At 38.5% G+C, this 22,205-nt stretch overlaps 1 protein-coding gene across 19 annotated transcripts in view; it reads right to left on the bottom strand.

The window, feature by feature from the left end:
• Positions 1 to 22,205, bottom strand: part of LOC140502759 (phospholipid-transporting ATPase FetA-like) — a 161,278-nt gene that overhangs the window by 84,754 nt on the left and 54,319 nt on the right. For 13 of the 19 annotated variants that reach the window (XM_072606788.1, XM_072606812.1, XM_072606822.1 and 10 more), the window contains one exon: positions 8,350 to 8,408. In XM_072606788.1, coding sequence (XP_072462889.1) covers positions 8,350 to 8,408 — 59 coding nt within the window. Of the gene's footprint in view, positions 1 to 8,349; positions 8,409 to 8,776; positions 9,912 to 9,950; positions 11,351 to 22,205 lie in introns of those variants that run through there. The other 6 variants (XM_072606838.1, XM_072606858.1, XM_072606864.1 and 3 more) reach the window with 3 other exon arrangements.

Below are 22,205 nucleotides of genomic sequence, written 5' to 3'. Positions count from 1 at the left end.
CCAACAGAGAGGTGGACCTTCACCTCACCAAGGCCAAACCTTCTACTTGCGTTCTTGACCCATATTCCCTCCCATTTCCTCTAGTAGTTAGCCCCTTCAATTACTTACTTTTTAAAATTATTTTTATTAATTTAAGTTTTCAACATTCACTTCCACAAGATTTTGAGTTTCAAAATTTCTCCCCATCTCTCCTCTCCCTCCCAATCCCAAGAAAGCATACGTTCTGATAACCCTTTCCCCCAATCTGCCTTCTCTTCTATCACACTCTCCCAATCCTCTTCCCTTCTATCTTCCTATATGGCAAAATAGATTTCTATACCCCACTGTCCGTATATCTTGATTCCCAGGTGCATATAAAAAACTATTTTTAAGATTCATTTTTAAAACTTTGAGTTCCACATTGTCTCCCTTCCTCTCTGCCCATCCATCCTCATTGAGAAGGCAAACAAATTGATGTGGGTTATGCATGTGGAGTAATGCAAAACACTTTCATGATAGTCATGTTGTGAAAGACTAACTATATTTCCCTCCATCCTATTCCACCCTCCATTTATTCTGTTCTCTCCTTTGACCCTATCTCACCTCAAAAGTGTTTGCTTCTGACTATCCCTCTCCCCATCTGCTCTATTTCCCTCTTTTATTTCTTTTTCCCCTACTTTCCTGTAGGGTAGGATAGATTTCCATACCCAATTGAGGATGTATGTTATTCCCTCCTTCAGTCAAATCCTATGGAAGTAAGTTTCATTCATTCCCTCTCACCTTCCCCTTCTTCTCTTCTACTGTAAAAGCTTTTTCTTGCTTCTTTTATGTGAGATAATTTATTCCATTCTACCGCTCCCTTTCTCCTTCTCTCAGTACATTCCTCTCTCACCCCTTAATTTTATTTTTTAGATATCATCCCTTCATATTCAACTTACCCTGTGCTTTCTGTCTATGTGTATAAGTTTGTGTGTGTGTGTGTATAAAACATAAAATAATATATGCATGCATGCATGTATGTATATGTATATTCCCTCCAACTACCCTAATACTGAGAAAGGTCTCATGAATTACAAATATCTTTCCATGTAGGAATATAAATAGTTCAAGTTTAATAAGTCTCTTATGATTTCTCTTTCCTATTTACCTTTTCATGTTTCTCTTGATTCCTGTGTTTGAAAGTCAAATTTTCCATTCAGTTCTAGTCTTTCCATCAAGAATGCTTGAAAGTCCTCAATTTCATTGAATGTCCATTTTTTCCCCTGAAGAATTATACTCAGTTTTGCTGGGTAGGTGATTCATGGTTTTAATCCTATCTCCTTTGATCTCCAGAATATCATATTCCAGACCCTCCAATCCTTTAATGTAGAAGCTGCTAAATCTTGTGTTATCCTAATTGTATTTCCACAATATTCTAATTGTTTCTTTCTGGCTACCTGAAATATTTTCTCCTTGACCTGGGAACTCTGAATTTGGCTACAATATTCCCAGGAGTTTTCCTTTTGGGATCTCTTTCAGAAGGTGATCAGTAGATTCTTTCTATTTCCATTTTATCCTCTAGTTCTAGAATACCAGGGCAATTTTCCTTGATAATTTCATGAAAGATGATGTCCAGGTTCTTTTTTTGATCATGGCTTTCAGGTAGTCCCATAATTTTTAAATTCTCTATCCTTGATCTATTTTCCAGGTCAGTGGTTTTTCCAATGAGATATTTTACATTTTCTTCTACTTTTCATTCTTTTGGTCTTGTTTTATAATTTCTTGTTTTCTCATAGAGTCATTACCTTCATTCTCATTTTCAAGGAATTATTTTCTTCAGTGAACTTTTGGACCTGTTTTTCCATTAAGCCAATTCTGCTTTTTAAGGTATTCTTTTCCTCATCAGCTTTTTGGACCCATTTTGTCATTTGAGATAGTCTATTTTCTTTTTCAATTAATTTATTTTTAGTTTTCAGCATTTATTTCCACAAGATTTTGAGTTCCAAATTTTCTCCCCATCTCTTCCCTCCCCCAGCCCTAAAAACCATGCATTCTGATTGCCCCTCTCCCAATCTGCCCTCCCTTCTATCACACCTCTCTCTTCCCTTATCCCCAATCTTCTCTCTTTTCTTGTAGGACAAGACAGATTTCTATACCCCATTACCTGTATTTCTTATTTCCCAGTTGCATGCAAAACAATTCTCAACATTTTTTCTTAAAACTTTGAGTTCCAGCTTCTCTCCCATCCTCCCTTCCCACTTATCCCCACTGAGAAGGAAAGCAATTCAATATAGGCTATATATGTGTAGTTTTGCAAAAGATTTCTGTAATAGTCATGTTGTGAAAGACTAACTATATTTCCCTTCATCCTATCCTGCCCCCCATTTATTCTATTTTTTCTTTTTGACCTTGTGCTTCCCCTAAAGTGTTTACTTCTAATTACTCCCTCCTCCCATTTGCCCTCCCTTCTATCATCCTCCCACCTCACTTATCCCCTTTGCCCCTAATTTCCTGTAGTGTAAGATGGATTTTCATACCAAATTGAGAGTGCATGTTATTCCCTCCTTAAGCCAAATGTGATGAGACTAAGCTTCACTTCTTCCCTCTCACCTTCCCCCTTTTCCTCGCCATTGAAAAAACTTTTTCTTGCCTCTTTTATGAGAGATAATTTGCCCTATTCCATTTCTCCCCTTCTCCTCCCAACATATTCCTCTCTCATCCCTTGATTTTATTTTTTTAGACATCATCCCTTCCTATTCAACTCACCCTGTGCCCTCTGTGTATATGTGTGTGTGTGTGTGTGTGTATGTATGTGTGTGTGTATAATTCATCCAACTACCCAAATACTGAGAAAAGTTTCAAGAGTTACAAATATTATCTTTCCATGTAGGAATGTAATCAGTTCAACTTTAGTAAGTCCCTTATGATTTCTCTTTCCTCTTTACCTTTTCACACTTCTCTTGATTCTTGTATGTGAAAGTCAAATTTTCTATTCAGCTCTAGTCTTCTCAACAAGAATGTTTGAAAGTCTTCTATTTCATTGAATGACTATTTTCCCCCCTGAAGTTATACTCAGGTTTGCTGGGTAGGTGATTCTTGGTTTTAATCCTAGCTCCTCTGATCTCTGGAATATCATATTCCAAGTCCTTCAATCCCTTAATGAAGAAGTTGCTAGATCTTGTGTTGTCCTGATTGTATTTCCACAATATTTGAATTGTTTCTTTCCAGCTGCTTGCAATATTTTCTCCTTGACCTGGGAACTCTGAAATTTGGCTACAATATTCCTAGGAGATTTTATTTTTGGATCTCTTTCAAAAGGTGATTGGCAAATTCTTTCCATTTCCATTTTACTGTCTGGTTCTAGAATATCAGGGCAGTTTTCCTTGATAATTTCATGAAAGATGATGTCTAGGCTATTTTTTTGATCATAGCTTTCAGCTAGTCCCATAATTTTTAAATTCTCTCTCCTGGATCTATTTTGCAGGTCAGTGGATTTTCCAATGAGATATTTTATATTTTCTTCTACTTTTTCAATTCTTTTGGTCTTGTTTTATAATTTCTTGTTTTCTCACAGAGCCACTGGCTTCCATTTGCTCCATTCCCATTTGTAAGGAACTGTTTTCTTCAGTGAGCTTTTGGACCTCCTTTTCCATTTGGTGGCTTTCTGGACCTCTTTTGTCATTTGGGATAGTCTATTTTTTAAGGTGCTATTTTCTTCAGCATTTTTTGGTTCTCCTTTGGCAAACTGTTGACTCATTTTTCTTAATTTTCTTGCATCATTCTCATTTCTGTACCTAATTTTTCCTCTACTTTTATGACTTGATTTTCAAAATCCTTTTTCAGTTCTTCCATGGCCTGAGATCAATTCATATTTTTCTTGGAGGTTTTGGATGTAGGAGCTTTGACTTTGTTGTCTCTTTCTGGGTGTATTTTTGATCTTCCTTGTCATCAAAGTAAGTTTCTACAGTCTGATTTGTTCTTTCCTGCTGTTTGCTCATTTTCCCAGTCAGTTACCTGACTATTTAGATCTTTGTTAAAGTAAGATTCTGCTTTCAGAATGGAGAGTGCACTGTCCCAGGCTTCAGGGTTTTTGCACAGTTGTTTTCAGAGATATTTCTAGGAACCTGCAAATTTTCAGTTCTTCCAAGGTGATATGATAAAAGGAGAGGTGTTTACTCCTCTTCATGTGTGTACTCTGGTCTGTGAATGACCACAAGCACTCTTTTCTGCCTTGGAACTGTGAGGATTCCCTCTTCACTGCTGCCACAAGCTCCACCACATGCCAGCGCTCTTCTTCATCCCAGGACTGCCACCCAGGATTGTGACCCAGATCCAAGCAAGGGCAAAGCAAGAGAATTCTGCCTCAAAGCCAGCAAAGAGATCCCCGCAATTCCCCTCTGATCAACTGCTCTATCCCTGCACCATCTGTGGGCTGACAGCTCCAGAAGCAGCCACTCCTGCCACCACCACCATCACCCTGGGTCTGGGACTAGACCATGCTCCTCTCTCACCCAGGTCCCACAGACTTTTCCTACTGACCTTCTAAGTTGACTTGGATGTTTGTGGGTTGAGAGGTCTGCAAGCTGCCACAGCTGCCAGTGATTCATTCTCCTGAGGCCTGTTCTAGTAGGTCTGTATTGGGGTGGCCCACGCTGGACTTCTCTTAGTGCAGTACAACAGACCTTTCCTGTAGGCATTCCAGCTTGTCTTGGGCTAGAAATTTGTTTTTCTCTGTGGGTTCTGCAGCTCTAGAATTTGTTTAGAGCAATTTTTACAGGTATTTTGAGAGGTTTGGGGGAGAGCTCAAAAAGTCCCTGCTTTCACTCTGCCATCGTAGCTCTGCCCCCAGTCCCTTCAATTATTTCACCGTCTTCCCCAACCTTCAATAATTCTCTTGCTATGTCTAGATCTTCCCCCTCCTTAAAAAAAACCCAAATCCTTTGCTTTGTCCTAGTGACCCTTAAGCTATTGCTTAATACTTTTTCTCCCTTTCATGGCTAAACTCCTGCAGAAATCCATCTATACTCACTGCTTCTACTTTTTCTCCTCTTACTTATCACTTTTTATCTCCTTGTATCATAGTTTTTGACTTCATTACTCAACTGAAATTCCTTTTCAGAAGTAACCAAACATATCTTAATTGCTAAATCTACTTATTTTTTCGGTCCACATGGTTCCTGACTTCTACACATCATTCGGCATTGTTGACCCATTCTGGTTACTCCTCTTGCCTCTCTGGGTTTCCATAACACTACTCCCTTCTGTTTCTCACCTCACCTTTATGACAGCTACTTCTCTGTCTGTATTGCTGGATTGTCACCCTTGTCCCAAACCCTATTTGCAGGCTAGATAAAGTGCTGGCCATTCTTCTCAACATGACCTTTACATCAATCCTTGATCCCTCCCCTTTTATCTTCTCTAGCAGACTACCTATATATCTATGTCTTATGTATATGTCTATAATCAACATCCCCCTCTCTAATTTTTGAACTTTCCCTGTCTACTGATTCCTTCTGTGGTATATACAAACATGCCCAAGTCTTATTTATCCTTAAAAAATCCTTATTAGATTCCCCTCTGCCTGAAATGCTCTTCTTCCTTGCTTTCACTTAGTAAATATTTGTTGATTGACTGATTGAGATGTCTTCCCAAGATTCTGTCCTGAATTGGCTTTTCTCTCTACGCTCTCTTTTGGTCTCAGGTCTCTCCTCCTCTAATCCATATTTTTCACAAAATAATATTCCTAAAGCACAGATCTGATCATATTCAAAAAGCTCCAATTAACTCTAGGTAGGCTCCCTTATTACCTATAGCATCAAATGTGAACTCCTTTATTTGGTATTATACAATTCTCCGGTACACCCACTTAGTTGTACAGGCCTATAAATGACATTCCCTGTTTTTGTATTGGTTGTCTTCCATGCCTGGAATATGCTCAGTCTCTCATTTCTGTCTCTTAAAATTCCTGTTTTTCTTCAAGACTCAGTTCATATACATCCTTCTAAATGAGGTTTTTTTCCTAGTCTCCCCGCCCCCCCTCCCCCTGCCACACCCCAGCTGCTAGTGACTCCACTCAGATATGTCTCCTTAGATAGAATGTAAGCTCCTTGGGGGCAGGGATTGTTTTGTTTTTGTCTCTGACTACAAAGGTAGTGGGATGTGGGTATGGATAGAGCCAAGTGTTCCTGAGGACAGCAGGGTTCTCTGTTATCTGTAACAGCGAGAGGCCGTTGTGGCTGTTTGGCCTTTATTTTCAAAGAGATCCAATGACATTATGGATGATGTCATGACTTGCATGTGAATTGGATTTAGGTAAGGCAGACTTGCACAAAGTTGCTCAGCCACCTTTGGAGGAGAGAGGTACCTTGAAGAAGTGAGAGCAGTGCTTGGGACATAAGTAAGCAGAGAAAAGGGCAAATGACTTCTGCAGCCAGTTAGACTTCTTGAGTGCTTTCTTTGAGGTATAGTTCAAACTCAGATTTCACACAAGAGTTATGGGTCAAGAATGCTTCCTAATTAGAGATGTGCAGAAACTCTGTCCTAGTCTTCTTTGTAATCCCTCTCCTTGGAAGTTTTTGAGTGGGGCAGTGATTGATCTAGGACTCAAAGCTTTAGAATCCCATTTCCTTAACTTCAGCGACATTGGAATAAGATGTCCTGGGTCATCTCTTTTCTCTCTTTACTCTCCTTCTTGATGATCTCATCAACTCTTGTGGGTTCAATTATATCTATGCAAATGACTTCCAGATTTATATATTCATACCCAGTCTATCCTAAGTACCAGTCCTGTATCACAACTTACTGAGTCTTTCAAAATTGATGTCCTACAGGTATCTTAAATTCAAAATGTCCAAAACAGAATTTCTTAACTCTCCGCCCCTAAACTGATCCAGCCCCAAGTCACCTGCTGCCCAGATCCCACTGGGTACCAAAAAGCCCAGCAGCAACAGCTGCCTTAAGAAACCTTTCCCCCTACCCTTCCTGCTAATGTCATCATCTCTTTCCCCCTTCCCAACTGGAAAGTGACTCTCCCTTCCCTCACAGAATCCTCATCTGCATGGGAGGGAATTCAATGACTTTACTCCATTCTGACCCTTCAGTCCATCCCTTCCTTCCCTATAGTCATGGGCTGACCCTTTCAGTCACTCTCACCTAACCTGCTCTAGGCAGACACAACTGGTTACACTATTTAGAAGCCTGGGGAATCATCAACTATAATCTCTCTGATAAGATTAAACATAAAGAGCAGCCTGCCTTTCCTCCTGACCTTCCAATGTACCCTAAAAACTCCTGGACCTTGCTAATGCACCCTGAGAACCTTTTCATCTACCCTATAAGTAAACCTCTATATGTTGTCTTTCTCAATTTGATATATGCTCCTAAAGAGTAGCCACTGTCTTGTTTTTCTAGCACTAGCACAGTGCTTGGTACACAGTAAGCACTTAATAAATGCTTTTCATTCACTCATTTACTGATTCTTCTTAACTTCCTTATTTCTGTCAACAGTACACCATCAATTCAGTCACCTAGATTTGCCATTTCAAAGTCATCCTCTACTCTTCATTCTTACTTACCTATCCTCACACTCATCCAATCAGTTGCCAAATCCATCTCCAAACACTTTTCATGTCCCTCTCCTCTTCACTTATATACCTCCCTCCCCCACCTAGTTCAGGTTCTCATTATATCTCACCTCTCCATGCCTCCAGTTGGTCCCTTTTCCAATCAATCCTCCACATAGCTACAAAAGTGATAGTCGTAAAGCATAGGTCTGACCTGTTACTTCTCTGCTCAAGAAGTTCTAGTACCTTCTTATTATCTCTAGGCTCAAACAAAATTCCTCTTTTGGACATACAAAGGCCTTTATAATTCAACTCCAGGATACCTTTTCAGACTGATTGCCAATTACTCCCTTTCATGCACTGTACATTCCAGCCACACTGGCCTGCTTGCTGGCCCTCCATCTCCTATCTTGTGACTCTAGATAAGCTAGCTCTCTATTTCCTCATACCTGGAATTTCCCAACTCTATGCAAGTCTCCTTAAAAGTTTAATTCAAGAACCACCTCCTATAGGAGCTTTTCCTGATCCTCCCAGTTGCCAGCATCTCTCCCATTATGTTTCATTTATGTAGAATATTTTTAATCTATTTATGTGTATATATGTTGTTTCCTTCATAAATATAAACTCCTTTAGAGCAGGAACAGTTTTATTTGTCTTTGTATCCCCAGTACCTAGTATGGTACCTGGCAAATAGTAATAGTGCTTGCTGACTGATGGATTAATGGTTCCCCTCATCTTCCAGGACCTAGTCACACAAGTAAAAGGTCCTGCAGGCTAATGTCCTGGTCTTCCTGCCATCACTTCAAACTGTCATAAGCTGTAAACTCACCGCATATTCAAATTTTTCATTGAATTCTTTGTTGTTGGCTTGCAAATGCCTTTCTTGCTCTGTAAAGGAGAAAAAAAAAAAAGATGAATGGAATATTCATCTGTGGAAGCAGCCCTAGGCTGCTAGGTACCTAATCTCTTTGACAGAGGATCCCTAAGTTTAAATGTGATTTTTCTCTCCCATAACTTCTTAATACCAAAAGTTAGTGAAACCATCTAGTACAGATGTTACTAAAAGAAAGCCAAAACTTCCAAGTTTTCATGTCTACTGAATGAGGAAGACAGTACAGTCAAAAGAAGGTGAAGTTTCCTAATGGACCCCTTCCACTCATCACCTTAACATTTCTCCCTTCCTAATTCACAGAGTCAGCAGTAGATACTGATATTTTTGTGGAACAGATCAACTCAGTCTTTTTGGATTACTGTACCTTAATGTGGCAAAATTGCCAAGGCTGTCCATTTTCCAAAAGTCTGCGTTCGGTCTGCCTTTTATGAACTTATTAGGACACAGACCTGGAAATTACCTCTGCAGGTGCTGAATCCCCTTGCTGCCTCAGCAGCCACAGCTACTGAAGATCAAGAAAAGAAAGTTCTTCCCTACCAAAGTTTTGGCCTTATCAGATGATTCAAGATCAGAAACAGATGTGGCTCTATCAATGAAAATAACATTAAAGAAGATGCATTACCACCTGCTTAGCTATTGTACCCTAACCGGACTGGGTAGTTCCATCTGAGCTGCAGCTGAAACCATTTATACGTGTTGTTTCCTATTAGAATATAAGTTTCTTGAGAGAAGGGACAGTTTTTTTTTCTGTTTTTATCTGCAGCTCTTAACACAGTGCTTGGCACATAGCATGCACTTAATAAACATCTTTTTATTATTTATTCACAGAGAAGAGATCATACAGCACTTATTATTTAAATACAAGCCACCTCCTCTATTAAATAGCAAGCTATTTGAGAGTAGGATCATAAAATCACAGAACAAGAGTGTTTATGATTGGAGAAGGGACTTCAGAGTCATCCTACTTTTGAACAGTTCTAATTAAGAGGTTTCTGTTAAGTTCTAGCCTAAATTTATCTCTTTACAACTTTCAACCACTGCTTCTGATTCTGCCTTTTATGGTCAAACAAAAAAAGTCTAATCCTTTCTCCATATTATAGCTCAGCTACTTGAACAAAACTACTATGTTCCTTTTGGATATTCTCTTCAGGCTAGAACATTCCCAGTTTCATGGACTCAAGATCTTTCACTATACTGGTTGCTTTCCTCTGGACACTATCTTGTCAATGTCCTTCTTAACTTGCAGTGCCCAGAGCTTAATGCAATATTCCAGTTGAGGTATGACAAGGACAAAGTACAGTGGTACTATCACTGGCTTATTCCTGAAAACTATTTTTCTCAATATAGGCAAATGGTTTTACCTACATTTTCACATTACTCTATTGAATTCTTATTGAGCAAAAAGTCCACTTAAATTTTCAGATCTTTTTCAGACAAACTTCTATCTAGCCATGATTATCCCATCCCTACTGAATTTTTTTTAAATTTCAGCCCATTGTCTGTCATGATCTTTTTGGATCCTAACCCTAATCCATTACCTTAGTTATTCTTCCAAGCTTAGTGTAATCTACAAATCTGATGAGCATGTCATCTTCTCTTACACTTTCTTCTGTTGAGGTGTAAGCTCAGTTTTCACGGGAACAATCTCGGGTCAGGTAAAGGTGAGGGCTTCTAAACCTCAGAGCTCTCATGAGGCCGCCCCCAGGGAACAGCTGGGAATTGAGGAATGAAACATGGGCTATCTTGTTTTTCCACCTCTTCTCAGTGGAAACATTTTGGGGAGAGCATCCCACCCTTGAGATTGGGCCGTGGTCTGAGCACACCTGTTGTTAATTAGCTAGGGGCTGGGAGCACGCACTGTATTCACTTGCAAACTATGTGGCTGGGAGAGCTTAAGTAGAGACAGGAAAGCCTGAGGGGCCCCCCCCCCCTGGCAGCAGGGTCCTTGGAGGGAAGAGGGTCCCTCCCCTCTTCTGCTCCCATCCTCTTGCTGTATGATCCTTGCTCCTTGGGAGGAGAGGGGTTCCTTTCTCCTGGGAAAGAAATCGCCCTGCATATGGATACGTAACTAAGACCCTGAATAAAGCCTACCACCTTGTTTTACTCTGGAAAGTCTCTTCTCTCAATACGTTTATCTGGCTGATCACCGAACACCTGCGAAAGGTAAGCAGACTCAGGTAGCCCACGGCAATTAGGCCGAACATTCTTCCATCTGGCTTCTGATGTCATCATTTAACTGAAACTCAGTTCTCCAAAACTAAGAAGGATCTTTTAATTGCCACATCATTTACCTTTTCTCCAACCCCCTCTTCTCCCCAGAAACTCTCTTCCTTTGGGTTTTCTTCCTACTCGTATGACTGCTACTTCTCAATCTCCTTTGTCATGCTCTCTAACTGTAGGTACACACCAAGGCTCTGTTCCTGGGCCTTCTCTCTCTATTCACTTGGTGATCTCCTGTACTCTTCTGAGTTTAGTTATCTCTGTGCTGCCTGGAATACTCTTCCTTCTAGCTACCATTTCTTAAAATTTCTGGCTTCTTAGAAGACACAGCTCAAGGTCTTCCGTCTGAATCAAGCATCTCCTAGTCCCCTTATACCAGCACCATCCTCTCTCAGGTTACCATGTAAATACTCTATAGGACTCTTTTATATACCTATTTATATACATGCTGTCTATTCCACCAGAACCTAAGTTCATTGGATGATGATTTTGTTTTTGCTCTTTCCTTTGTATCTCTAGTACTTAGTATAATATTTGTCACATTGTAAGTGCTTAATAAATGCTTGCTAATTGATCAACCAATTCCTACCATGTTCACATCGAACTATTATTAACAGCTATCTTCTGAATCCATTTAACTATATTCCTGTCTAGATCATAGCTCTTCATCTTCACAAGTACATGTTTCTCTAATGTTATCTTAAAACATTTTTTTACTCAGTGGCAAATCTCTCCCATTCCCTACCCCACATCCCCCAACATACACAGAGCTTTATACACAGTAGGAAAACAACAAAGGTTTGTTAAATGAATGAATTCTTCCCTAATTATTCATACATCCATGGACATTCTAAAGAGTTGAGTACAGCGAGGAGACTTTCTTGTTGTAAGCAAATAAAACTAATGCTGAAGTTAACCTGCTAATCTAATAAGATACGTCATTGTTGCTGTTGTAAATGATTAGTAAAAAATGGCAAAGAGTTTACGTAATGTGGTAAAATTACTAGCGCTTTTACACAACTAAACCCAAGTATTTCTGGAGTCAGTTGGTAAGGATTCTGAGAGAGTAAATGAGTATTAAGTCATCAAAGAGATAATGTGCCATGTCCTACCAGAGCCTCCCAAGTAAAAGGACACTTAAATTCCTGCTAGACAAAACCAGCTTTAAAAGGGAAAGGAGAGAAAGGACATGAGAGCAAATTGTGTAGAATATCGAATGCATTTATTTCTAGTAATTTTGACCTTGATATATATCAGCTTTCTCATTTAGCTCAGGAGCTCCTCCTTTGACACAGGATCCTCATATATCTAGCTTTGTGGCCACACCCAGTAATGTCTGCTACTTACATTGACCTTTGATCTGGACTCTTGCACCTTTAATTATCAGTGCATTCTGATTTAGTCCTTTACTGTATCTCTAATTATCCTATCCTTGCCCAGGATCTGAATATATCTTTTCAATATCCTTTGAAGAATTCTGAACTTTCTTTGGCTGGTTTCTCAGTCTTCAGGGTTTCCCAACACATGTGTGATTAGCTGTACTTGATTCTCAGCTGCCACACAGTGGTCAACTGCAAAACTACCTCACCTACGTTGTAGATTAATTCCTCATGGGTTAGAGATAGTTGTTTGGAAACTGACAATTTGGAAAAGAAACCTGAGCTAGGAAATCAATGATCATTAACTGGCTCTGGGCCCACCAGTCATCTCTATTCTACTAATGAGCTGAGATTAGAGTTTTTTCCCCAAATAGAAAGTAGTAACTTGGTGGATGGTTCTGTAGGGAGCTAAAGGTTTAAAACAAGAGAAAAGGGTAGTCTGTTTCTGGTCCCTTGGAGGGAGCTGACATGAAACAGGTTTTTGGGATGATGACATCTGTAACCAAGGTTGTGTGGCCTCTAAACCTAGAAACTAGCCTAGAATAAATAAATAAACAAATATATGTGTGTATATATATATCTATGTGTATGGTGGTGAAACATTTATACATATATGTATATGTGTATACACACACACACTCATACATACATATAAATGCTTCCCCACCTTATCAGAAGAACACCATAAATGACTGAACTACTTGAGCCTCAGAAGAATACATTCAGCAGATAGAGCCAGACATTCTGTGGAACTAGCATGTCATATTGACAAACTATATCTCCCACTGCGTGCTGCCATCTTGGCATGCAAGAGCTCCACAGACCATGGTAAGATTACAGACCAATGCTACCTATAAAATATAGTAAAGTTATGTTACCTTTTGCTAATTATCTTTCACATCAGTTCCTCCTTCAGCATGTGGAGGGTTTTCTTCAGTGATAGCTTTGGGAGATTTAAATGAAAGTGAGCCTTTATTTTCTACTTGCTAAGGATTCCTGAATCTAATGGTTGAATCCCACATCACCAAGTTTGAGTGGTGTGTCATGCTCTGGGTTAGGACTACTGGTACTGGTTCAAAGTACACGTTTTGTACTCCATGTACCTCAGAGAGTAGGTTTCACTAGCAAAATCCTGTTGGTTTGTGGGGGGCTATAGGGAATCAGAGTCTGGTCCCTGGGCAACTGAGTCATCAGGGCTGGGTATAGGAATTTACTCTTAAGACAACCTTTTTGTTTTTAAATTTTTATTTAAAAAATTTGCAATATCTGTTGTTCGTATCATATCCTTTATTTTCTAATATATCTGTCCTTTCTCCCTTACCTACATAGTTATCTCTTATAAAGAAAAAAACCAGTTCTGTTAAACTAGTCAACATATCAACTGAATCCAACAGGACATAAAAAGTCCCATAGCCATTGTCTCCCACTTCTGCAAGGAAGAGAGGGAGGGAGGGAGATGAAATTTCAATTTCCTTTTTAGTGTGAAACTTGGTCATTGTAAGTATAAAATGTTAGGTTTCAAGTTTTTGTTGTTTCTGTTTTTCTATATTGTTGCAATCATCATGTATTCATGTATACTGTTTTTATGGTTGTTTTTTTTTACTTCACTTTTATGCTAGTTTTTCTTTAGACTTCTGCCCAAGTTCTAGCTTTATTCATCGTTAAACCAGAGAAAAGATAGCTGTAAAAGAATCAGCAACTGGCTTCTACGCAATTTACTTCAGGCAAATTAATAAGGACAGAGAGAAACAAATCAGGGATGGGATACAATGCTGGGGAACCTGCGGCCTCGAGGTTGCATATGACCTTCTAGGTCCTTGGGTACAGCCTTTTGAGTGAGTCCATGTTTTACAGAACAAATCCTTTTATTAAGGATTTGTTCAGTGAAGTTTAGATTCAGTCAAAGGGCCACACTTGAGGACCTGTAGGGTCAGATGTGACCTTGAGGCCACAGGTTCTCTCCTCTTCCCTCCACAGAAGTTCCAAGGTCTAGAATCACTGACCCCTGAAGGACAGAGGCAACTGTAAGATTAGTATTGGATGACGTGAATGCCAGAAAAGGAGTTTTTTGCAATGGACATGGACGTGTCTTCTTCAGTCAGGGAACCACAATGGGAAATTAGACTAGAAAGCAGGTTCAAGAGGAGTTTAAAATCCTAGTAACTATGGCAAACCAAATCTATATTGGGCTTTAAGAAGTCAAAAGAAATAGCACGAGATATGGAATCAGCAGAAACCTGGTGCTTATAGCAACACAAAGGGCAAAGCCAATATGGGGGAGTAGAGGCAGCAATGCATTGCATTCTCTCAACATTCTCATCCCAACAACTTTAAAATAACAAATCAAATCAAATTTTGGACTGGAAGAGCCAACAAAAGGTCAGGATGAGAAACTTTTCCTAAGACAACTTAGTAGGTCCATAGGGGAGGTCTGTGACACTGGGATGTGGGCTGACCGGGAGGGCACACAGCAACAGCAACTTCAGGAGTCTCAGCCCAGAGAAGATAAGGGGGTTGAACAACTGGTCAGAAAGAGACTACAAGGGACCCTTTTGCTGGTGCTAACTGGCAACTCTATTGCTCATGCACAGTTCTGGATTGCAGTTCCAGAGCAGAGATGATCGCTTGTGGTTGACTACAAGGAAGCAGGAGCCTCTGTTGCAGTCCCAAGGCAGACAGGAGTACTAACACTTGTGGAAACAGGAGAACAGAGGATCTGGTCACAGTTCCAGGACCAAGAGAAGCACTAGCCCTTGTGACTATAGGGAAGCAGGGGCCCTTCCTGAGTAAAGACCAGAATACAGACCAGAAAAGCAGTAAGTATACCTCACCCCAGATCAGACCACTTTGGAAGCACCAAAAACTTGCATACCCCCAGAACTAGTACTAAAGCCACCAGCATGAAAATGCCTGAAGTTTGGGACAGTGCTTCCCCACCCCCAGGTAAGTGGAGCCCAACCTTAACACAAAGTTTAAAGTCAAGAATTAGGCTGGAAAAATGATCAAACAACAATAACAACAAAAAGAACTTGACCATAAAAAGCTACAATGGTGACAGGGAAGTCCAAGATACAAATTTAGTAGAAGACAAAAGCATGAAAAAAGTTGATACAAGCAAGGCCTCAAAGAGCAATGCTAATTGGACACAAACCCCAAAAGAATTCTTAAATTAAAGAGATAAAAATGGTAGAGAAAAAATTAGGGAAAGAAATGAGAGTAATGCAAGAAAACTGGGAGAAGAAAATTAACAGCTTGGTAAAAGAGGCAAAAAAAATACAAAAGAAAATAACACCTTAAAAAAACAGAATTGGACTAATGGTAAAAGAGGCACAAAAATTCACCAAAGAAAAGAACTCTTTAAAAAGCAGAATTGGTTGCAGGATATAAAATAAACCTACATAAATCACTGGCATGTCTATAAATTACTAACAAAATCCAACAGCAAGAGATACAAAGAGAAATTCCATTTAAAGTTACTGCAGACATAAAATATTTGGGAGTCTGCCTGTCAAAACAAACTCAGGAACTGTGTATGACTACAAATACAAAACACTTTTTAACACAAATAAAGTTAAATCTAAATAATTGGAAAAACATCAGTTTTTCATAGGCAGGCTAAGCTAATATAATAAAAATAACAATTCTACCTAAATTAATTTACTTATTCAGTGCCATACCAATCAAACTATCAAAAAATTATTTTATAGAACTAGAAAAAAAATAACAAAATTCACCTGGAAGAACAAAAGGTTCAGAAAATCAAGGGAATTAATGAAAAGAAATGCTAGGGAAGGTGGCCTAGCCATACCAGATCTTAAATTGTATTATAAATCAGCCATCATCAAAACTACTTGACACTGGCTAAAAAACAGAATGGTGGATCAGTGGAATAAGTCAGGTACAAAAGACAGAGTAATCAATGACTATAGTAATCTACTGTTTGATAAACCCAAAGACTCCAGCTTATGGAATAAGAACTCACTATTTGACAAAAACCGTTGGGAAAACTGGAAAATAGTATGACAGAAATTAGGCATGGACTGACATCCTACACTATATATCAAAATAAAGTCTAAATGGGAACATGATTTAGATATAAAGGCTGATACTATAAGCAAACTGGGAGAACAAGAAATAGTTTACCTATCAGATTTATGGAATATGGAAGAATTTATGACCAAACAAGAAATAGAGAACATTATGAAATGCAAAATGGACAATTTTGATTACATTAAATTGAAAAGTTTTTGCATAAACAAAGCCAATGCAACCAATATTAGGAGGGAAGCAGAAAACTGGGAAATAATTTTCACAATCAGTGTCTCTGATAAAGGCTTCATTTCTAAAATGTATAGAGAACTGGGTCAAATTTTGTAAGAATACAAGTCATTCCCCAATTGATAAATGGTCAAAGGATATGAACAGGCAATTTTCAGATGAAGAAATTAAAGCTATAGTCGTATGAAAAATGCTCTAAATCACTACCGATTAGAAAAATGCAAATCAAAACAACTCTGAAGTACTACATCTTTGTTTCCTTCTAACATGACCTTTCTCCCAACTTCCCTATATCTGTCTATTGGTGACCCCCTCATTATCAAGCTACCCAGAATCAAAACTTCAGAGGTATTTTTGGCTCTTCCATTTCCCTCACTCCCTCTATATTCTGTGAAGTCCTGTAAATTCTACCCACCTAACATCTTTCACATCAGAATCCTCTGCTCCTGACTTCACATTACCATCATTATAGTTAAGATTCTCATCAGCTATTACATGAATTATTGTAAGTAGTCTTTTAATTGGCTTCCCTGCTTCTAGGGTCTAGACTGAATTTAGACTCTTCTTTCTCAAAATCACAGCTATCAAAATAATTTTCCTAATGCCCGAGTCTATGTAACTCACCTCAAAAATCTTCAGGGACTTTCTATTGCCTCTAGGATAAAATACAATTTTTTTAGCTTTCCAGTCAAAGTCCTTCACTACCTGGCTCTATTCTACCATCTCAGCTTTATTTCACATCACCTCCTTTTAGGCATGCTATGTTCTAGCCCAGCTGGCCTGAGAGCTCCTCCTTTAACTCAAAGTGTCAATTGCTGCAACTGTATTTTTTCATAGCCCATTACCCATGCCTAAAATGTACTCCCTTTTCATCTCTACCTCTTAGAATATTTATCTTTTGGGGAGCCAAGATGGTGGAGTAGAAGAACAGAGCTGCTCTAGCTCTCCCTCCATACCCCATAAAATACTCTAAAAAATGACTCTAAACAAATTCTAGAACAGCAGAAGCCACAAAATGACAGAGTGAAAGAGATTTCCAGCCCAAGATAGCCTGGTAGGCTGACAGGAAAGGTCTATCACACTGGGCTCATAGAGGAGCATGGCCCAGCCCAGGCCATGCAACATGGACAGGACTGGAGTAGGTTTCAGGGCATGGAATCATGGGTAGCAGCTCCAGTTCCCAGATTTCTCAACCCACAAATGCCAAAGACAGCTTCAAAGGTCAATAAGAAAGTTCTTTCACCTGGGTGAGAGAGGAGAACAGCCCTAGCCCCAGGGCAGCAGCAGCCACTGCGGGAGCAGTGTCCACTTTTGGAGCCCTCAGCCTAAAGACTTTGGAGGAATTGAGTGGCTGATCTGGGTCTCAGTCCTCAGAGGTGGTCCAGGGTAAGGAGGAACACTGGCATAGTGGAGCTGGTGGTGGCTGTGGAGAGGGAATCCTACTCAAAGTTCCAAAGCAGAAAAGAGTACTTGTAGTTGTTCACAGACAAGAGCACAGGCCAGGAGAGGAATAAACTCCTCTCCCTTGATTGTGCCACCTTGGAAGAACTGAGAACTTACAGGTCCCTAGAGATATCTGAGGGAACAGCTGCACAAAACCTCTGAAGCCTAGGGTAGTACAGTGTAGTCTTCCACTTGACAAAGGACTCAAAAGTCCAGTAAGTGGCTGGGGAAAATGCCCAAAACGGGGGAAAAATAAGACTATGGAAGGTTACTTTCTTGACAAAAAGGCATTTTCTTCCATCCTTTCAGATGAGGAAGAACAAAGTATACTATTGGAGGAAGACATCAAAGTCAAGGCTTCTGCATCTAAAACCTCCAAAAAAAATTTGCAATGGTCTCAGGCCACAAAAGAGCTCAAAAAGGATTTTGAAAATCAAGTTAGAGAGGTGGAGGAAAAATTGGGAAGAGAAATGAGAGCAATGCAAGAAAACCATGAAAAGCAAGTCAACAGTTTGCTAAAGGAGACCCCAAAAAAATGCTGAAGAAAATAACACCTTTAAAAATAGACTAACCCAAATAACAAAAGAGATCCAAAAAAGACAATGAGGAGAATGTTTTAAAAAGAAGAATTGGCCAAATGGAAAAGGAGGTTCAAAAGCTCACTGAAGAAAATAGTTTTTTAAAAATTAGAATGGAGCAGATGGAAGCTAGAAACTTTATGAGAAACCAAGAAATTATAAAACAAAACCAAAAGAATTAAAAAATAGAAGACAATATGAAATATCTTATTGGAAAAACAACTGACCTGGAAAATAGATCCAGGAGAGATAATTTAAAAATTATTGGTCTACCTGAAAACCATGATCAAAAAAAGAGCCTAGATATCATCTTTCAAGAAATTATCAAGGGAAACTGCCCTCATACTCTAGACCCAGAGGGTAAAATGGAAATGGAAAGAATTTACCGATCACCTCCTGAAAGAAATCCCCAAAGGAAAATTCCTAGGAATATTGTAACCAAATTCCAGAGTTCCCAGGTCAAGGAGAAAATATTACAAACAGTCAGAAAGAAACAATTCAAGTATTGTGGAAATACAATCAGGATAACACAGGATTTAGCAGCTTCTACACTAAGGGATCAAAGGATTTGGAATATGATATTCCAGAAGTCAAAGGAGCTAGGATTAAAACCAAGAATCACCTACCCAGCAAAACTGAGTATAATACTTCAAGGGAAAAAAGGGAATTTCAAAGACATAGAGACCTTCCAAGCATGCTTGTTGAAAAGACCAGAGCTAAACAGAAAATTTGACTTTCAAATACAAGAATCAAGAGAAACATGAAAAGGTAAACAGGAAAGAGAAGCCTTAAGGAACTCATTAAAGTTGAACTGTCTACATTCCTACATGGAAAGATGGTATCTGTAACTCATGAGACCTTTTTCAGTATTAGGGTAGTTAGAGGGAATGTGTGTGTGTGTGTTGTGAAAGAAGAATCATAACAAAAGGGAAAAACCATGAGGAAGAAAAAAAGAGAGAAAACAGCATGCTTCGACCTATATTCAGCCTCCATAGCATTTTCCATCATGAGTTTTTTGGAATTGTTTTAGATTGATGCACTGCAGAGAAGAGCTAAGTCTATCAAAGTTGGTCATCACATAACAATGCTGTTACCACGTACAATGTTCTCCTGGTTCTGTTCATTTCACTCAGCATCAGTTCATGTAAGTCTTTCCATATTTTTCTGAAATCCACCTGCTCATCATTTCTTATAATAGTATTCCATTATAATCAAATACCACAACTTGTTCAGGCCTTCCCCAGTTGATGGGCATCCCCTCAATTTCCAATTCTTTGTCACCACAGAAAGAGCTGCTATAAATATCTTTGTACATGTGGGTCTTTTCCCCTTTTTTATGATTTCTTTGGGATACAGACCTAGTAGTGGTATTGCTGGATCAAATGGTATATAGTTTTGTAGCCCTTTGAGCACAATCTCAAATTTCTCTCCAGAATGGTTGGATTAGTTCACAACTAGGGGAAAATATTATTTTAAAAAATTAATGGAATGAAAGTACTGAAGGGAAAAATTGGAAAAAGAATTAGAAGCTTGGTACAAAAGGTACAAAATCTTGCCCAAACAACAAACTCTTTGAGAATTAGAATGGACCCAACAGAAACCACTGACTCCGTGGGACAACAAGAAATATTAAAACGAAATCTAAAAAGGCTTAAACAGAACAAAATGTAAGGAAATGTAATAATGTAAGCAAAAACAACTGACCCAGAAAACAGATCAAGGAGAAAAAATTTAAGAATCACTGGACTACCTGAAAGCTGTGACCAAAATGAGAGCCTAGATATCATATTTCAAAAAAAAAATTATTTTTAAAAAAATTGCCCAGAGGGCAAAGAAGAAACAGAAAGAATCTAATAGTTACCTTCCTGAAAGAGACCCCAAAATAAAAAGTCCCAGGAACATCACAGCCAAAATCCATACCTTTGAAGTCAAAGAAAAAAAAACTGCAAATAGTAAGTAAGAAAGAATTTAGATACTGAGGAACTACAGTGATAGTCACACATGATTATAGCCACCACTATATAAAGGAGCATAGAACATGGAATGTGATATTCCAGAAGGCAAAGGATTACAGGCTTATAGACAATAATAACTTACCCAACAAAACTAAGTATAATGCTACAGAGGGGAAAATGAACCTCTAATGAAATAGAGGATTTCCAAGAATTCCTGATGAAAAGACTAGAGCTGTGGAGAAACTCTGAAGTTCAAACACAAGTCAAAGAGAAACATGAAAAGATAAAAATGAATGAACAATATCTGATAAGGGACTAAACAAGGATAAATTGAAATATGGGGAAATGATATATGTGTCTCCTCTCAGCCCTCTAATCATCAGGGGTCACAGAGGCAGTCTAATTAGATAAAGCCTTGAACTGATTCTGTTTTATCTTAAGAGAAGACTGGAAAGAGGGAAGAAGAGGACTACAGTGGGAAGTGGGGGCAGGGAGAAAAGGAAAGGATTAGGGAAAATTATCTCACATAATCAGGGTACTTAAGTAGATATCTATACAAGCAAAGAGAAGGGAGTGAGGGATTATCTGAACCTTAAACATCACTCTGGTATGAAATGGTTAAAAGATGGTAGAATACACACACGTAATAGGGTACAGAAATACATTTCATTCAATAGGGAGGAAGGAAAGGGAAGAAGAAGAAAGGGAAAATTAGAAGGAGAGCAAGTCAAGGGAAGGATTAGTCCTAAACAAAACAACCTCTAAGGATGTACAAAAATATTTGCATCTTTTTTTGAGGTGGCAAAGAAAAGGAATATGAGGGATTGCTCATAAGTTGGAGAATGGCTGAACAAGATATGGTATATAAAGGTGATGGAATACAATTATGCTGAACTCTTATCAGTGTAACAATCAAGCAGGATTTCAGAGAACTAATAATGAAACATTTTGCTCATCTCCATACAAAGGGGTGAGGGTCTTAAAAGGCAGAATGAAACAAATTGTTTTTTAGGACATGATCAATGAAGAAATTTTTTTTGATGACTGTACATGTTTGTAATGGATTTTGTTTTTCTTGCATTCAATTAGGAAGGGGGGAAGAATGATCTTGTCTAATTGAAGAAAGTAAAACTTAAAAGAAAAGTAGGCTGGAAAAAATGAAGTAAAAAAAGAATCCCATCGTAAAGAGCCATTATGGTGACAGGAAAGCTAAAAACAGAAACCTAGAAGAAAAGAATGATTAGAAAACATCTACAAGCAAAACCTCAAAGAAAAAATGAAATAGACATAAGTCCATCCAGAATAACCAGAAGAGACAATTTTTTTAAAAAGCTAAAAATAATTTTTAAAAACAGAGAATGGTAAAGAAAAAAGAAAAAAAAAGAAATGAGCACTACAAAAGAAAGAACTGGAAAGGAAATAAACAACTTTAACAAAGTTACAAAATATAAAATAAACTCACACAAATCATGAGTACTTCTGTTTATTACCAACAAAATCCATCAGGAAGAGATAGAAATTGAAATTGCTTTTAAAATGACAAAAAATAGTATAAAATACCTGGGAGTCTACCTGCCAAGACATAAACAGGAACTATTATGAACATAGTTACAAAACACTCTTTACCCAAATTAAGACAGATCAAAATAACTAGAGAAATATTAATTGTTCAAAAGCAGGCTGAGTTACTGTAATAAAAATAATAATACCTAAATTCATTTAGTGCCATACCAAACTACCAACAAATTACAGAGCTGGAAAAAAGTAACGAAATTCATCTAGAGATATAAAAGGTCAAGAATATCAAGTGAATTAATGAGAAAAAAAGTGGGAAGGAAGGGGGCCTAATAGTACCAAGTCTCAAACTGTTGAGGTTTAGGGATGCTTGGGACCCCCAAATAGTGACATACAGGTCCTGCGTGAATAAATTTGACCCAAGT

Source organism: Notamacropus eugenii, chromosome 1 (assembly GCF_028372415.1).
Source record: "Notamacropus eugenii isolate mMacEug1 chromosome 1, mMacEug1.pri_v2, whole genome shotgun sequence".
Classification (NCBI taxonomy): Eukaryota; Metazoa; Chordata; class Mammalia; order Diprotodontia; family Macropodidae; genus Notamacropus; species Notamacropus eugenii.
This window is presented reverse-complemented; position numbering and strand designations above follow the sequence as displayed.